Source organism: Anas acuta, chromosome 2 (genome assembly GCF_963932015.1).
Source record: "Anas acuta chromosome 2, bAnaAcu1.1, whole genome shotgun sequence".
NCBI lineage: Eukaryota > Metazoa > Chordata > Aves > Anseriformes > Anatidae > Anas > Anas acuta.
The window spans coordinates 141,739,042-141,757,475 of record NC_088980.1 but is presented as its reverse complement, the minus strand read 5'-3'; the positions used below and the strand labels follow the sequence as shown (position 1 = coordinate 141,757,475).

The 18,434-nt window shown below is 39.2% G+C and overlaps 1 protein-coding gene across 1 annotated transcript in view; it reads left to right on the top strand.

Annotated features, from left to right (window-relative positions):
- Positions 1–18,434, top strand: part of CSMD3 (CUB and Sushi multiple domains 3) — a 668,812-nt gene that overhangs the window by 447,363 nt on the left and 203,015 nt on the right. The window contains 4 exon segments of the mRNA XM_068672527.1: positions 1,784–1,975; positions 9,122–9,260; positions 12,008–12,195; positions 17,773–17,967. Coding sequence (XP_068528628.1) covers positions 1,784–1,975; positions 9,122–9,260; positions 12,008–12,195; positions 17,773–17,967 — 714 coding nt within the window.

Genomic DNA, 18,434 nt, shown 5'->3' with positions numbered 1-18,434 from the left:
GGCACAGCATCAGGACTCCCTCTAACACTCACAAAGCCAGCAGGCTGGGGGTGGTAAAGCATTGCTCGTTTGTGGGAAGTAGAGAGAGAGAAATTTACTTCCTCTGTACTTCCACATGTTCTGTATGGGCTTTTTTTTTTTTTTTAATATATATATATATTGTTATTATTGTTATTTATAATTTTTCCTTCTCCATCTTCACTTTTCCCTTTAGTCAAATTATTTAATTCATAATAATTTTCCCGTAATAATTATTCTTCCTTTAATTAAATTATCCTTATCTCAACCCATGAGTTGTTTCTTTCCTTTTCTTCTTCTCCTTCTCTTCTGAGGAGGGTGAGTTAGAGAGTGGTTGTGGTGGAGTTCAGCTGCCTAGCAAGGTAAAACCAGCACACCTGGTCATTGTGTCTGAGGCAGAACTTCTAAAAACTGTCATGATTATATTAAAAAAAAAAAAAAAAGTCTTTCATTTGTTATCAGCAGTTAGCATTTCAAAGAAATGTTTATTTAATCTTTGAGAAATATGGAGGAAAATTTTCCCTAATTTCTGTTGAACGTATATTTTATTTTATTTTATTTTATTTTATTTTATTTTATTTTATTTTATTATTATTTTTTTCTTTACTCAGGACTTCTTAAATGGAAAACAACACCACAAGAAACCCCATAACATTTTGTTTATTTATTTATTTTTGAATATAGATTTATATTTTTTCTTTAAGGGAATTAATAAATTTAGACCAACATATCTTCTTCAGGAATATGGTAAATATGTAAAACCCCCACGTTTCAGATTAATATATTGCTTTCTGCTCATATAAGCTCCCCAGAACGAGGGTATCAAAACTGATTCCTAGTCCTGCTACCTTGTGTTTATATTATAGAGACTGCTGAGGTCACTGGGTTTGCTTCCACATACCACCCTGACATTTGTTATTTATGTGCATATATTCATAGTGCATATAGCATGTTGCAGTTCTATAATGTAAGTAGGAAATATTTACTTCAAAAAACATCAGTGTGCTTACTTGTCACTTAAACTTTCATATTTAGCTGCATAACATTAAATAATACATTGATCGTAGTATGTTAAAACTTGGGAAAATATATATAAATCTCGAAATAACTTCTCATTGTGATTCTGTGTGGACCACAGGAATAATCTGTATTTATGTATTAGGTATAAATATCTTCTCTCAGACTATGTCTATGCATGCTTTTGTGTAGGCGATTTCTTTAAGTGTTGCAAAGGCCTAGCACAGTAGATATTTTATTCGCAAGTGTATAAATATAAAATGAATGAGATTCACTTACAAATTTGCAACTAGGTGTTACACAGTACATAGATTTAAGAAGTACAGGATTATGGAGAATTTAAGATGTATGTAAGCATAGTTTACAATCTGAGGTTCTTAGTCTACTTTCTATTACTTATATTAAAAATTCCTCTTAGTTAGTCCTGAGTGTTCAGGGTGCTACTAAATCTTCTACTTTTCTTTTTACAAATTTCAGTGTTTCACAGAATCTGTCCCCCAAAAAATATTAAATAAACATTAGACACTGTAAATAATTAAAACATGGTTAAAAAAAAAAAAGAAAAAAAAATAGTTTTTTATGAAAGCTGCATACTGTTGTCCATATATGTTTGGATGATTTCTCAAACTTTTAGAAGTCAGTAGGAAAAATTTGGATTTGCAGAGCTACCTGATTAGAAAAATTTAATGTGACAAACATGGATTGAAAAGCTGCCTGCTTTATTTTATTTTTTCCTCTTCTCTGATAGGCTCTGTAGCTACTGCCTGCCGTGATCCTGGTGTCCCTATGAATGGAACTAGAAATGGGGATGGAAGAGAACCTGGAGACACTGTGATTTTTCAGTGTGACCCTGGGTATGAGCTGCAAGGAGATGAGAGAATAACCTGCATTCAGGTAGAAAATCGGTACTTCTGGCAGCCCAACCCACCAGTCTGTATAGGTATGCAGAAAACAATCAAAGAATGCTTTCCAAAATTTTGAAATTCTGGTGTAATTAATCTTACTGCTCTAGGAATTTTATTGGAGGAAACAAATGCATATTTGTTATTTACTCTGTATAAAACTTCAGCGGGAATTAACAGAATCTTTCCTCTGTAGTTGTTAGTGTGATAGTTGTTATCCTTTCCCTTACAAGGCCATGTTATTTATAGCTTGATGATCCATGAGAATGAAAGCAAGAAAATCAGTGTCAATTACACTGTTAGCTTTGCCTTAAAAATTAAAGAATGGTGATAACTGTGGAGGATATGTTTAAAATTCACGTGCCCATATGTAAGGGCATATCACTGAGAACTTTTATAGATAAGGTAAAATTATGCAAGGAAATAATTAGAAGATGGTACATTACCATTACTGTGGCAGTCTTCATTTATTTACAAAGAAAAAAATCTACCATTTATTTCTGGAAATACTGTTTTAGTGTCTAATACTATTCTGATTAACATAGTTCATATTAAATAGATTTTGAAAGCATTTAACTTGGTTAGCTGATTCATGGTGAAAAATAAGAAATTACAACAGTATATGAATAGATGGTAACCTTCCAATAACTTCTTCTGAGGCAAATCCTAATCACTATTATTGATCTCAGAAAAAATGTATACTTCCAATAGCTATGGGACAAGTAAAGTTCAAGGACATATGTGCTTTTTTGAAGATCTGGCAGCAGTTATGTATATTTGAGGTGACATAAATATATTTAATGTCTCTTATTAAATAAAATGAAAGCAACTGATATCAATATGTATTTAATTTATTTTGGTAATATGTATGTGTAATGTTTAATATCTTTATTGATGATTTGGATGAGGGAATTGAGTGCACCCTCAGTAAATTTGCAGATGGCACCAAGTTGGAGGGAAGTGTCAATCTGCCAGAGGAAAGGAAGGCCCTGAAAAAGGACCTGGACAGGATGGATCAATGGGCCAACAGGATGAGGTTAAGTGCTGGGTCATCCAGTCTGGCCACAACAAACTCATGTGATGCTACAGGCTTGGGTGAGAGTGGCTCAAAAGTTGTGCAAAGGAAAAAGATCTGGGGGTGTTGGTTGATGCTCAGCTGAACATGAGCTAGCAATGTGCCCAAGTGTCCAAGGCCAACGGCATCCTGGTTTGTATCAGAAACAGTGTAGCCATCAGGACCAGGGATGTGATTGTTCCCCAGTACTCAGTCAGATCTGGTAAGGCTGCACCTTAAGTACTGTGTTCAGCTTTGAGCCCCTCAGTACAAGAATGACATTGAGGCCCCGCAATGTGTCCAGAGAAGGACTATGAACACAAATCCTATGAGGATCAGCTGAGGGAAATGGGTTTGTTTAGTCTGGAGAAGAGGAGGCTCAAGGAAGACCTTGTTGCTTTCTACAACTACCTGAAAGGAGACTGTGTTGAGGTGGAGAGTTGTGGCTTCTTTTCCCATGTAACATAGGACAAGAGGAAATGGCCTCAAGTTGCAGCAGGGGAGGTTCAGGCTGGAAATTAGCAAAAAATTATTCTCAGAAAGAGTGGTTAAGCATTGGAACAAGTTGCCCAGGGAAGTGGTGGAGACATTGTCCCTGGAAAGGGTAGATGTACTTAGGTACATGATTTAGTGGGTAATATTGCTTGGTAGGTGGATGGTTGGACTAAATGATCTTGAAGGTCTTTTCTAACCTTAATGATTCTGTGATTTCTGTACCAGACTGTCTGGTACAATGCTGGCTTACCACTATGTCTACAGAGAGGTTTATGAACCAATCTTGCCATGGCAATTGGCTCTGGGGCAGACACATTCTGCAGTGGAGTGGGGGATCAGACAGGCAGGGCTAATATTTCTGGCACCAAGCCCACTCAAGAGAGCTGCCAGTACCCGGCAGCCCTCAGGAGGGAGGTGAACGAGGCGAGAATGAGGCGTAGGCGGAGCCAGCAGTGCCCCCTCCCCAGCCATTCAAAAGCTGCCCCTAGGGAGCCAGAGCGACCAGGACGGTCAAACAGGATGGGCAAACAGGGCGTGGCGCATCAGAAGGGAGTGGCGCTGCAGTTCGTGCAGGCAGGGTGAGCAGGAAAGGAAGAGCGCACCCCCCCGTCCATACGAACACCTCCTCTAATGGCAGTCTACTGCTAGCTCAGCTGCAATGTTGTACACCAGGCACAGTGTACTCTCCAGGAAGTCTGTACACACCCAGACTACCCAGACTGACTCAAAACTACGGCAGTTCAGGTCTCTGGATGCAGGGAGTGCCTGAGCCTGTTGCTACCACCTGCGGGGGGCAAAGAGACTACATGTATGTGCGTGAGGTGAGAGCAGGTGGATGACCTGGTCCACCTCATGGCAGAACTCATGGAGGAGGTCGAGAGGTTGAGGGATATCAGGGAGTGTGAGTGCGAGATAGACTTGTGGAGAAACTCCCTGTGCGGCCTGAAGGGCAGGCACTGGGGTGAGACACCCCAAATGGGGTGAACCCCCTGCCCTGTTGCTGTCGGGCAGAGGCAGGGGACCTAGGAGATGAGGAGGAATGGAGACAGGTCCCTGCTTGACATCACAGGTGATGCCCTTCCCCACTGGCCCCACCTTCCCAGGTGCCCTTATGCAAAAGTTTTGAGGTGCTGGAGCTTGAGAGACCAGTAGCTGAGAAAGAGGTAGTAAGTCTACCCAGGAGGATGCCTAGAGTGAGGAAGTCCAGCTCCATGCCTCAGGACTGCCTCCACCAGGACAGAAATTGTTGTGGGCGACTCCCTTCTCAGGGGAACAGAGGGACCTGTTTGTCGTCCTGACCCTACCCGCAGGGAAGTCTGCTGCCTCCCTGGGGCCAGGGTCAGGGACAATGCCAGAAAGCTTCCCAACCTGGTTCGCCCCTCTGACTATTATCCTCTTTTAATAGTCCAGGCGGGCAGTGATGACATTGAAGAGAGAAGCCTGAAGACCATCAAACAGGACTTTAGGGGACTGGGACGAGTAGTAGATGGAGCGCTGGTACAGGTGGTGTTTTCGTCCATCCCTACGGTGGCAGGGAGGGGTACAGAGAGGACACGGAAAGCCCACCTGATAAACACGTGGCTCAGAGGCTGGTGCCAACACAGAAATTTTTTTTTTTTTTTTTTTTAAATTGGGGTGCTTTACTCAGCACCCGACCTGATGGCCGCAGACGGGTCCCTATCTCTAAGGGGAAAATGGATCCTGGGCCAGGAGCTGGCAGGGCTCATTGAGAGGGCTTTAAACTAGGTGAGAAGGGGGACAGGGCTGAAACAAGGCTTGTTAGAGTTGTGCCAGGGGGAACAATGGCAAGGCCAGAGGAGAAGGCAATGGCCCAACTGAAGTGCATCTACACTAATGCACGCAGCATGGGTAACAAACAGGAGGAGCTGGAAGCCACCGTGCGGCAGGCAGGCTACGACTTGGTTGCCATCACAGAAACGTGATGGGACCACTCTCATGACTGGAGTGTTGCAATGACTGGCTATAGGCTCTTCAGAAGGGACAGGCAGCACAGAAGGGGTGGTGGTGTGGCTCTCTATATTAGTGAATCTTTCGATGTTGTAGAACTCAAGGCTGGGAATGACAAGGTTGAGTCCCTTTGGGTTAGGATCAGCAGGAAGGCCAACAAGGCTAGCATCCTGATCGGGGTCTGTTATAGACCACCGAACCAGAATGAGGAGATGGATGAGGAGTTCTACAGGCAGCTGACAGAAGTTGCAAAATCGTTGGCGCTCGTTCTCATGGGGGACTTCAACTTCCCTGACATATCCTGGAAGCACAACACAGCCCAGAGAAAGCAGTCAAGGAGGTTTCTGGACGTCGTGGAAGATAGCTTCCTGACACAGCTGGTTAGTAAGCCTACCAGGGGAGGTACCCCGCTAGACCATCTGTTCACAAACAGAGAAGGACTGGTGGGAGATGTGGTGGTTGGAAACTGTCTTGGGCAGAGTGACCATGAAATGGTAGAGTTCTCCATTCTTGAAGAAGCCAGGAAGGGGAACAGAGAGTTGTGGCTTGAGCTTAGCAGGAAAAAGAGGGTTTACAATCTTTGTTAAAGAAGGCGGGCCACTCGGGAGGACTATAAAGATGTTGCGAGGCAGTGCAGGGACAAAATTAGAAAGGCCAAAGCTCATCTGGAGCTCGATCTGGCTACTGCCATCAAAGACAACAAAAAATGTTTTTACAAATACATCAAGGCAAAATGGAGGACTAAGGAGAATCTCCAGCATTTACTGGATGCGGGGGGGAACTTAGTTATGAAAGATGAGGAAAAAGCAGAAGTGCTTAATGCCTTCTTTGCTTCAGTCTTTAGCAGCAAAACCAGTTGCTCTCTGGATACCCAGTAGCCTGAACTGGTGGAAGGGGATGGGGAGCAGAATGTGACCCTCAGTATCCATGAAGAAATGGCTGGAAACCTGCTATGGCACTTGGATGTACGCAAGTCGATGGGGCCAGATGGGATCCACCTGAAGATACTGAGAGAACTGGCAGAGGAGCTGGCCAAGCCGCTTTCCATCATTTATCAACAGTCCTGGCTATTGGGGGAGGTCCCAGTTGACTGGCGGCTGGCAAACGTGACGCCCATCTGCAAGAAGGGCTGGAGGGCAGACCCAGGAAACTATATGCATGTCAGTTTGATCTCAGTGCCTGGAAACTCATGGAGCAGATTATCTTGAGTGTCATCACGCAGCACTTACAGGGCAACCAGGTGATCAGGCCTAGTCAGCATGGGTTTATGAAAGGCAGGTATTGCTTGACAAACCTCATCTCCTTCTATGATAAAGTGATGTGGTTGGTGGATGAGGGAAAGGCTGTGGATGAGATCTACCTTGACTTCAGCAAGGCTTTTGACACCGTCTCCCACAGCATTCTCCTCAAGAAACTGGCTGCTCTTGGCTTGGACTGGTGCACGCTTCGTTGGGTTAGAAACTGGCTGGATAGCCGGGCCCAAAGAGTCGTGGTGAATGGAGTCAAATCCAGCTGGGAGCCGGTCACTAGTGGCGTTCCCCAGGGCTCAGTACTGGGACCGGTCCTCTTTATATCTTTATCGATGATCTGAATGAGGGCATCGAGTGCACCCTCAGTAAGTTCGCAGATGACACCAAGTTATGTGCGTGTGTCAATCTGCTTGAGGGTAGGAAGGCTCTGCAGGAGGATCTGGATAGGCTGGACAGATGGGCTGAGTTCAACTGTATGAAGTTCAACAAGGCCAAGTGCTGGGTCCTGCACCTGGGGTACAATAACCCCAAGCAGAGCTACAGGCTGGGAGATGAGTGGTTGGAAAGCTGCCAGGCGGAGAAGGACCTGAGAGTATTGGGTGATAGTCAGCTGAATGTGAGCCAGCAGTGTACTCAGGTGGCCAAGAAGGCCAACGGCATCCTGGCTTGCATAAGAAGCAGTGTGGCCAGCAGGTCTAGGGAAGTGATTGTCCCCCTGTACTCAGCTCTGGTGAGGCTGCACCTCGAGTCCTGTGTTCAGTTTTGGGCCCCTCGCTACAAGAAGGACATCGAGGTGCTCAAGAGAGTCCAGAGAAGGGCAACAAAGCTGGTGGGGGGTCTGGAGAACAAGTCCTACGAGGAGTGGCTGAGGGAGCTGGGCTTGTTCAGCCTAGAGAAAAGGAGGCTCAGGGGTGACCTCATCGCTCTTTATAAGTACATTAGAGGAGGCTGTAGTGAGGTGGGGGTTGACGTATTCTGACACGTGCCTGGTGACAGTACGAGGGGAAACAGGCTAAAGTTGTGCCAGGGGTGTTTTAGGTTGGATATTAGGAAGAACTTCTTTACTGAGAGGGTTGAACTTCTTTACTGAGGCATTGGAATGGGCTGCCCAGGGAGGTGGTGGAGTCACCATCCCTGGAGGTCTTTAAAAGATGTTTAGATGTTGAACTTAGCGATATGTTTTAGTGGAGGACTTGTTAGTGTTAGGTCAGAGGTTGGACTCGATGATCTTGAGGTGTCTTCCAACCTAGACAATTCTGAGTCTGTGAAGATAGGATGACATAATCTACATCTAGTTTTCATTGTCTAATACATTACAAATATTTTTTTCCTAGTAGATTGTCATTTGCCTTTCTTTCTGGATGGTTTATTATAGTATTCAGTATTTGTCTTGTGTCTAATACTATAAACGATAGGTGCCTTTTAAACTTGGTTTCTCAAAGCCCTATCCCACCTGACCTTGGACACTTCCAGAGATGACCACAATTTCTCTGGGCAAACTCATCCAGTGCCTCACCACCCTCTCAGTGAAAAATTTCCTTCTAACCTCTAATCTAAATCTCCCCTCTTTTAGTTTAAAATCATTCCCCCTTGTCCAATCATTATCTACCTGAGTAAAGAGTCCTTCTCCATCCTTTTTATAAGAACCCTTTAAGTATTGATAGTCAGTCTTTGTGGGAGAGGGTCCAGGGGAGGACCACAAATATGATCAATGGACTGGAGTACCTCTCCTATGAAGAAAGGCTGAAAGAGCTGTTCAGCATGCAGAAGAAAAAGCTCCGGGGTGACGTCATTGTAACTTTTCAGTGCTTAAAGGGGACTTATAAAAAAAGACAGAGAGTGACTCTTTGCTTAATCGGATAATGACAGGATGAGGGGGTTAATTTCATTATCATTGAATGTGAAAGTTGCAATTACTAGACTTTTTTTGTTGTTGATTTTTATATTTATTGATTTTTTATATTATCAGTCTTGATCTGAATTACTAATCAGTTCTGTATGGTGAAAATGCAGGTAGTTGCATTATCAGTGTAAGTAAATCATATTTCATAACCTTAAAATATTCTTTTAGAATGCCTGTAACAAGAAGTAGAAAGTGAAAAGCTTATCCAGTCATGTTTTTTATGTCTGCAGTTAGAACATGTCTGAAGTTCACAGTGTTTTCAGAAAAGCCTCACATAGTGTTACGGAAACAAAGTAAAGGACACAGAGTTCAAAACCAAGTGCTTTACTGAGTGTTATTAGTATTTGTCTAAGGAGAAATGTGAATTCAGCTGTTGTTTCTGTTAAGGCCCTTTAGATACTTCAGTTGTTTCTTGTTTAACTTTTCAGGGACGTTAAATGTTGGTGAACAGATTGCTGATAGTTGCTTTTTCTCCTACCTTCTTTCCTTAATTCCAATTTGTTTTTATTCACAGCTCCCTGTGGAGGAAACTTGACTGGCTCATCAGGTTTTATACTTTCACCAAACTTCCCTCATCCTTATCCCCACAGCAGAGACTGTGACTGGACTATCACTGTTAATAATGACTATGTTATATCATTAGCATTTATCAGGTAAAGTGCTACTTGCTCATAATTTTAAAAATCATGGCTGTGACTTTACTAGTGGCAGATGATCAGAGCGATGTAGGATATATAGAGCGATGTTGGATATATTCCATTTAACTATCAGTGTGATTAGTGATTGTTATATATGTTAGCAGTCTCATCAAAGGTATTAAAGTATTCACTGCACACAGAGATGTAGCTTGGCAGCTCATTACTCCTGTTCAGTTAAAGAACCCTCAGTTCCTCAGTTTACCCTGACTAATGTGGAAGGGGATAGTGGTGAATTTACTGAGATTCTGTTCCTGAGAAAGTGACGTGGTTACTCTGAATACTTCCCAGTCCATCAGGAAAGTCTTTTAATGCATTTGCATTAAATGTATGAGACATTCATCTGATACTAAAGAAAAATTCATCTGATATTAAATAGAAAATATCAAAAGTGGTATTTAAATGTAGTTTTATTATATTATGTATTTATCAGTGTAACCCCTATCATTTCATGAACAGTAGTATACTTCATGTTGTTCTGGTTATTAAATGGAACAGTTTTAGCATTTCATAGAGTCATAGAATCATAAAGGTTGGAAAAGACCTCCAAGATCACCTGGTCCAACCACCACCATCACCCACTAAACCATGTCCATAAATAGAATCATAGACTCATAAAGGCTGGAAAAGACCTCCAAGATCAATTTCCCTTTATTACAATGAAACATTAAATAGAGCTAATAGAATTTACAGAGGAACTTCTCATATGTGCATTGTGTGTAACCCATAAAGTAAGTTAATATGCATGTTTACTATGTGTGAAAAATATGCATCCCGATAGTGGAATATGGTAATACCACACAAAATTTATATTGGTAATGTCCCATCAAATTTAAGCCCTACTTATGCTGAATGTTTTATAACAGTGGCTTTATTTTTCTGATCAGTGGCAATATGATGACTCTTTAGTGATGTTGGTCATGTAGCTGTTTATTTGCTGCTGTATTTGCTGCTATAGTATTTGCTTTGTTGATAAATATATTTGATATTTACTTTTATAATATTAGATGCCAACTATATTGCACCATGGAAACCTTTTATTACATTATGTTTGATTAGTCTAGACAGTCATTTCATTTACAAAAGCATTTTCAAAAGCATTCAGTGAGCTATGTTTCATATTTAGGTAAATGATTCAGACATCAGAACGCAAACTAAAGTATTCATTGCAAAGACAGTAATATCTGATATAAATCAACATAATAAATTTAAAATTTTAATTTCACTATTCCATTGATGATTCATTGACAATATATGACATAAAGTATTCCTTCCTCAAAAATTAATTGCTCAAAAATATATATGTAATTAACAAGTTAACTATTTGCTTAGAGATTTCTGTATGTTTTAACTTGCTAAACATTTTGACATTGTACTTTAGCACTTGTAAATATATGTATATATATTTTTTTAGCTTTGTGAAATATCATGAGCTCAAAGTACCTAAGAAGGTGCCTAAGTACCATTTGCTCTTTCTATTTTACATTTATTTATACGAGACTCTAAGGTTTAGCATAAAAAAAGTATTTTACGGTGCAACCCAGTATTTTATGTGAAGACTATATAGATCCCAATTACTGGCCAGTCATTCTAAAAATCTGGACAGTTATTGTGATTCCTGACAGAAACTGACAAGCTCAGTCGTAGTCAAAGTAGATCTTACTGAGACTTGCCTCACTAATGACACGCAGACTGTCCCAGAGTGAGAGAAAAACAAAACAACAACAACAAAATTCCTATATGAGCAAAACTTTGGATTAAAAAAAATAAATCTGTTTAGTATTGTTACATGTGACTCGAGTGGGACTTATTCCACCTACCTCTTCTAAACTCAGACACCAACTACTGTACTTTGAAAATCAAAGCTATTGAATTTTTTATTTATTTTGTAAGGAAATATTTTGGAAATAATCCAAAAGTTAGAAAAAGTATTTTCACTGAAAAGGCTGGATTAGGCCTTTAATTTCTACATTTATTTTATCAGGACATACTAGCAACTAGAGACAAAATATTTCTAGCGGTTATCTTCATTCTTTTACTACAAATCTTTTGCTTTACTTCTTTCTACACAGACAATGTTACAAGGAAATGTGGTTAACCACATTTTGATTAAAATTAAGTTCAAAATTATCAAAATTAAATGAATGAACTATATTAATTTAATTAACTAAACTAATTAAATTTAAAAAAAAAAAAAGTTCAAAAGAAAGATTTGAATACTAAACCTTTTCAGCTATACTGATGATGGGCAAAATGTTATAATTTCTTAACAGGGTTAATGGAGGATCACCCCTTAGCTATATGAAAGTATTCAGTCTGACTAAACTGTGTACTATCTGAGCTATGTACTATCTACTCTACTGCTGACTATCATTATATTGTAAAGCATTTCTGCCAAGGGTTCCTATTATTTGTTATTTTTGATTTTTTCCTGATTCAAGTTGTTTATTTCAGGCACAGAAATATTGTCATTAATCATTTTTTCTTTCTATTTTAAAATTTTACTTTTTTTTTTTTTTTTCTGACTAGCAGAAAAATAGTGGTTCAGAGAGAACCAATATAGTGTTTCTTTTTTTTTTTCTTTTTTTTTTTTTTTCTCAGTAAAACACTGCTAATGGGAACATTTATACAATCTGGCAAGCTGATTTGAGTGAAAATGTTTTCCAAACATATTTTATCTAATATTTCTATTTTTTCTTCTACAGTTTCAGTATAGAACCAAATTATGATTTTCTCTATATCTATGATGGGCCAGATAGTAATAGCCCACTAATTGGAAGCTTTCAAGATAGCAAGCTTCCAGAGAGGATAGAAAGCAGTTCAAATACCATGCATTTGGCTTTTCGGAGCGATGGGTCTGTAAGTTTCACTGGATTCCACCTGGAGTACAAAGGTAAATAAAGTCATTTTTGTTTTCTATTTAAAATATTTTAAGTATAAGTGTAAAGTTTAATCTGCTTTAATTTTTCACAGTTTTATTCCTGGACATATATTGGTTTTGTCTATAGGTATGATAATGTATATATGTACACATATCTATATGTATATTTTTGTGTATATGTAGATGTACATATGTTTATATATGTATATATCTATATGTACAAAATATAACATTATAAACATATCAGAGGTTCTGACTTAAATTAGTATATGATTTAATTTAGCTGCTACCCAGTAATGTTAAATGATTGATTTTAAAAAAAAATACATTGGCTTAAATGTTTCAAAATATTGATGCAGTAACAAAACGTTGATGCATTTTTTTTTCCCAGAATATAATTAGTGTTTTTTTTTTTCCTTTATAGTAGGGCATATTTAAATATTTGAATTTACGATTCCTGTCAAATGAAATTGTGTCCTAGAAGCTAAGACCAATAGTGAAAAATTAGAGCTAGACGTTTGTACGATAGATCTGTCCATATATCTCTGACAGAAATCTCTGAGGTCATAACACAGTAAACAGGAAAATATAGGCTTGTAAAAGTCATAATCAGTATAACCTTTCAAAATTCTCTGTGTGACTCAAGAAACAGAAATATTCATTATACAGTCAATAGAAAAAATATCCAATAATCTGTGAAGACAACCAGAGGGAAAATATGGATATTGCTAGAACAGTGGTGATACAAACTAACCTCTTTGGACTGATTTTATTTTTCATGTATTCTGAAAGAAATTAGTAAAGATTAAGGTATACAAAATGAAAAAAATATGTTACTTTGGTGATGTAGTTACTTTGGCAAAACCACAAAGTGTTCTTTTACATTCCTAAAGCCTTGGATTCTATGTATGTAAAGAAAATTGTCTCCACAATATGATCTGGTCCTAATACGTTAAAAGTAGCTCTTCCACATGTTGATGGTAAACCAAGGTGTATGCACTGTTCCACATCACTTTAAAATATTTCTTCTAGCTTCTCAATTAAATTGAAGAATGATAAATGAAGATGAGAGTGATATTGAAAGCAGCTCAGCGATGCAGAACTTTTTTAGAACAAGCAACTATATTGATTTTTCAAAAAGACCAATCTTTTTTTTTCTTTTTTTTCTGTTGTGCAGTTGAATACATTATTGTCTTGTGGAATTAAAGGGTTTCTCTCATACAACAATCAAAGCTGGGAAGATACTCACTCGGGACACAGTCTTTTCTCATTCTTGATCTAGGTTTAAACAAAGAAATGAATTGCTGTAGTCTGGAATACAGGCAGAATTCTATTTCTAGCATTACTATTAATCTGTGTATGTGCCACTAAAATAATTTATTTCTGTGCTTCTAAGAACCTCTAATCTCAAAGACAATATATAGATCTTCCCCTTCTGTAAAGGGACTGGAAATCTAAGTAATAAAAGGATGTAGATAATAGATTATATATATATATATATATATATATATATATATATATATATATATACATATATATATATATATTTTTTATCTGTATGCAAGTAAGGGATAGGTTGAGAGAGTAATCAACCTAATTCTAATTTTTCTTGTTTACCTGATATATTGTCAGAATATCCGGAGTATGCATTTCAACATCTGCCTTTGAAGAGTGAGACATAAACCAAAGGAGCCATTTTAAAATCGCCAATAAAAATAACTTCAAGAATTAGTAAATTCGGACAGATCAAACTCTGATGAGCAGAGAAACACCTTGTTTGGTGAATTATTCAGTTTTAATTGGGACTCTCTGCTAAATTTGACCTTGCACTGCTTAATTTATTTTTAGGGGTATCATAAGAGTGTAGTAACTGTCAAGCCTTAAAATTTGAAAGCGATATAACTGTTATTAGATGACAAAAAAACATTTGTTACATTTCATAATAATTATTTAAATTGTTCTTAGTGACTTGTTTATTTCCAGTCTGTGTCTACATGTTTAAGAATCTGGAATAATTTAGTAAACATCCTCATATTTAAAGCAAAAAATCAAGCAACAATGAATGAACATTTGAAAACTAAAACAAAAATTCAAACTATAATTTGAATAGGACAGCTTTTACATTTAGAAAGAAATATTTTCACCTACATGACTCTGGTACTATCTGTTTTATTCTAATATTGTCATTAGTGGATTGTAAATATTAAAACATTGTAAGTATGACATCTGCAATAGAAAAGTGACATACAGTTAACTTAGCCAAAAATAGTAATTACATTAATAAGGAAAAAACTCTTAACAGAATGCTTTATGAACCTAGTGTCTTTTGAACTCATAATGCGTGACTGGGCAGGCAATGTACTAAGCAGTTAATGGTGTGACATACAATAAACGAGGCAGAGGAAGAATTTGTTTAAGGTGTACACTTGCAAGTTTTAAACTACTTTGAGTAAGAGCTGTTGTTTTGTGTTCTGCATTTTCAAGAACAGAGAATGATTGGATTATTGAGGAAAGTAACTACAGATAGTGTTGTTGTAGATGATTAGTACAGACTAGTTGGCCAAGAAAAAAAACACATATCTGGAAGAAATTTAGCCTTGGTAATCTTGGGGGATTTTAATTACTCCAATAGCTACTTCAGGGCATCTCTTGACTGTGTTTGTTACAATTTCTTGATGCAGGTGACACTGTAGCTGACCAGGGTAAATTCTGGAAATTCTGAAATTCTGCTGGAATAGTTACTCACTTAACAGAGAAATGATCAGTGCCGTGATGGTCAAGGATGGCCTTATAGTAAATTGAAAACAATAAGAAACTTTTAAGAAAACCTTTATTTGTCGGACCAGATGATCTTGGAGGTCTTTTCCAACCTTAATGAGTCTATGATTATGTGAATATGGTGGTCCGTTGCTCAGTGGGCTAGGGACTCAATGCATAGGAACAAGAAAAGTTTGTGGTACCTAATACCTTTTTACCTCAGGCATATTTTGTCCCCAGTCCTCCCTGAGCATACTAGAAGGGTTTGTTGGAGTGTAGCTTTATCCATAGTGGAGTAAGAAAGAGTTAGGAAGCACCTAAGTCAACCAGTATGTAAGTTCATTGAAATGCTGTGGTTTAATCTGGCAGGGAGCTAGGCACCACAGACCCATTCACTCGCTCCTCCTCCCTGTTATATATAAATACAGGTTAATACATATATATGCAGAAAACAAGTGATTCACAATGAATGCTCTACACTGGCCAAATGATGCTCTGACAGTCCCTGATCAGTAGCTGCCCTCCTGGCCAACCCTCCCAGTATTATTGTTCTACATGATGTTGTACAGTATGGAAAATCAATTTGGACAGTTCTGGTTCTGTCCCCTCCCAGCTTCTTTTGTTCTTTTGCACCCCCAACCTCCTCTCTGGCAGGTCAGTATGAGAAACTGAAGACATTGACTTAGTGTAAGCACTGCTCAGCAACCACTAAAACATCAGTGTGGAGGGATAGAGAGAGATTGTCCAAGCAGCCAGGGATCAGCTTAGGAAAACCAAAGCCCTTTTAGAATTAAATTTGGCCATGGACATCAAGGGCGATAAGAAAGGGTTTTGTAGGTACACTGGTCATAAAAGAAAGACTAGGGAAATTGTGGGCCCTCTCCAGAAGGAAATGGGAGACATGGTCATCTGGGACATGGAGAAGGCTGTTACATAATGACTATTTTGTCTTAGTCTTCATTGACAATAGCTCCAGACACATGGCCCAGGTCCCAGAAGGCAAAGGGAGGGACTGGAAGAATAATGAACTTCCCTGTGTAGAAGCAGATCTGGTTCAAGACCATCTAAGGAACCCAAAGGTGCACATGTCCATGGGACCTTATAAGATACATCTGTGGGTCCTGATGGTACTCCAGTCCTCCAAACTTATTCGTAGCCCTCCTCTGGACTCGCTCCAGAAGTTCAATGTCCTTCTTGTACTGGGGAGCCCAGAACTGGACACAGCATAGGTAAGATCTCACCAGGGCTGAGTAGATGGGGAGGATTACCTCCCTTGTTCTGAATGCACCCCAGGATACCGTTGGCCTGCTTGGCCACAAGGGCACATTTCTGGCTCATGGTCAGTCTGCTGTCCACCAGGATTCCCAGGTCCCTCTCCACAGAGCTGTTCTCCAGCAGGTCCGCTCCCAACCTGTACTGGTGCTTGGGGTTATTTCTTTCTAGGTGCAGGACCCTGCACTTGCCCTTGTTCAACTTCATGAGGTTCCTCTCATCCCAACCTTCCAGCCTGTTAAGGTCTCTCTGAATGGCAGCACAGCCGTCTGGGGTATAAGCCATTTCTCCAAGGTTTGTATTGTTGGCAAACTTGCTTAGGGTGCACTCCATTGCGTTGTCAGGATCACTGTTCAACATAAGTTGAACAAAACTGGACCCGGTCTGGGACACACCACCTCCAACAGGCCTACAGATCTCCAACAGGCCTCCAGGCCTCCAATTAGACTCCACACTGCTAGGCACAGCACTCTGAGCTCTGCCATCCATCCAGTTATCAATCCACCTCACTGTCAGATCATCTGGGCTGCACTTCCTGAGCTTGTCTATGAGGATGTTACAGGAAACAGTGTCAAGGGCCTTGTTGAAGTCAAAGTAGACCACATCCACTGCTCTCCCCTCATCTACCCAGCTAGTCATCTCATCATAGAAGGCTATTGTATTGGTTAAGCATGATTTTCCCATGGCGAATCCATGCTGACTACTCCTAATCACATTCTTATCCTCCACATGCTTGGAGATGACCTCCAGGATGAGCTGCTCCATCACCTTTCCAGGGATGGAGGTGAGGCTGACTGGCCTGTAGATTTCTGGCTCTTCTTCTTGCCCTTTTTGAGGACTGGATGACATTGGCTTTATTCCCATCCTCAAGCACCTCTTCTGTTGCCTACAACCTTTCAAAGATGATGGACAGGGGCCTAGCAATAACATTGGCCAGCTCCTTCAGTACATGTGGGTGCATTCCATCAGGGCCCATGGATTTGTCAGGTTTGCTTAAATAATCTCTGATCCGATCCTCTTCAACCAAGGGAAAGTATTCCTTTCTCTGTACTTCCTCTCTTGTCTCCAGGGTCTGAGATTCCTGAGGGCTGATCTTAGCAGTAAAAACTGAAGGAAATAAAAAGCAACTCTGCCTTCTCTGTATCCTTTGTCAACAGGGCACCTGCCCCATTCAGCAGCAGGCCAACATCTTCCTCAGTCTTCCTTCCTGACCATAAGATCTGACTTCATCCAACTGGATAACTACATCATTGTTCACAGTGATCTCTGGATAAATAGTTCTTGTAATGGCAATCTGGGAATTATCTGGGAAAAATATAAGAGATATGGCTTGGGTCATTATATAGCAATGTACCCAGTCTTTAAAATAAAGGAAAGATGACTACAGTCATGGGAAATTGATGTAAAAGGGAGGGATTCTTAAAAAATAAAAAATAAATAAAAGTAAAGAGTGCATTATGTGACTACAGGGTGGTCAAAGAAGACCTTGAGAGAATTCTAGAAATCATGTGATATTTTAGATTATATTCAGAATTTTCTTTACATGTTTTTCTTTTATAGCAAAACTACGTGAGTCTTGCTTTGATCCTGGAAATATAATGAATGGAACGAGGCTTGGAATGGATTATAAACTGGGCTCAACTGTCACTTATTACTGCGATGCAGGTTATGTTCTTCAAGGATATTCTACACTAACTTGTATCATGGGAGATGATGGAAGACCTGGATGGAACAGGGCTCTGCCCAGTTGTCATGGTAAGAACAATTTTTCATTTGTTAAATTTGCTACTTTTATTCTTGCTTTGTTGCACGGAAGAAAGAGTACGAAATTAGAAAAAACAATTTTAATTAATCTCTTGTTTAGAACAAAAGCTCTTTCCAGTTATATGTTTATTAACTCTAGATAAATATTGCTGCAAAATGTTAATGCCATTGGATAAGTATTGCTAAGTTGTTATTGAGTATAGAGGTGAATAGTAGTGCTGTTCTCTATGTCTGTGTGAATTCTTGAATTAGCTAATTTACAGGATATCATATATAGATATCATGCCATAGACATTTATTTAAATACAGTAGTAAATATACTCTGAATGCCACAATGTATTTTTGTTTCTTTTTCTTATTACTGCTTTTTTAACCATATAAATAAAATATTGTATTTATTCAACATCACATCATTTGCAGTAAATAAGGCTAAATAAATAGTAAAAAAGGCTAAAATA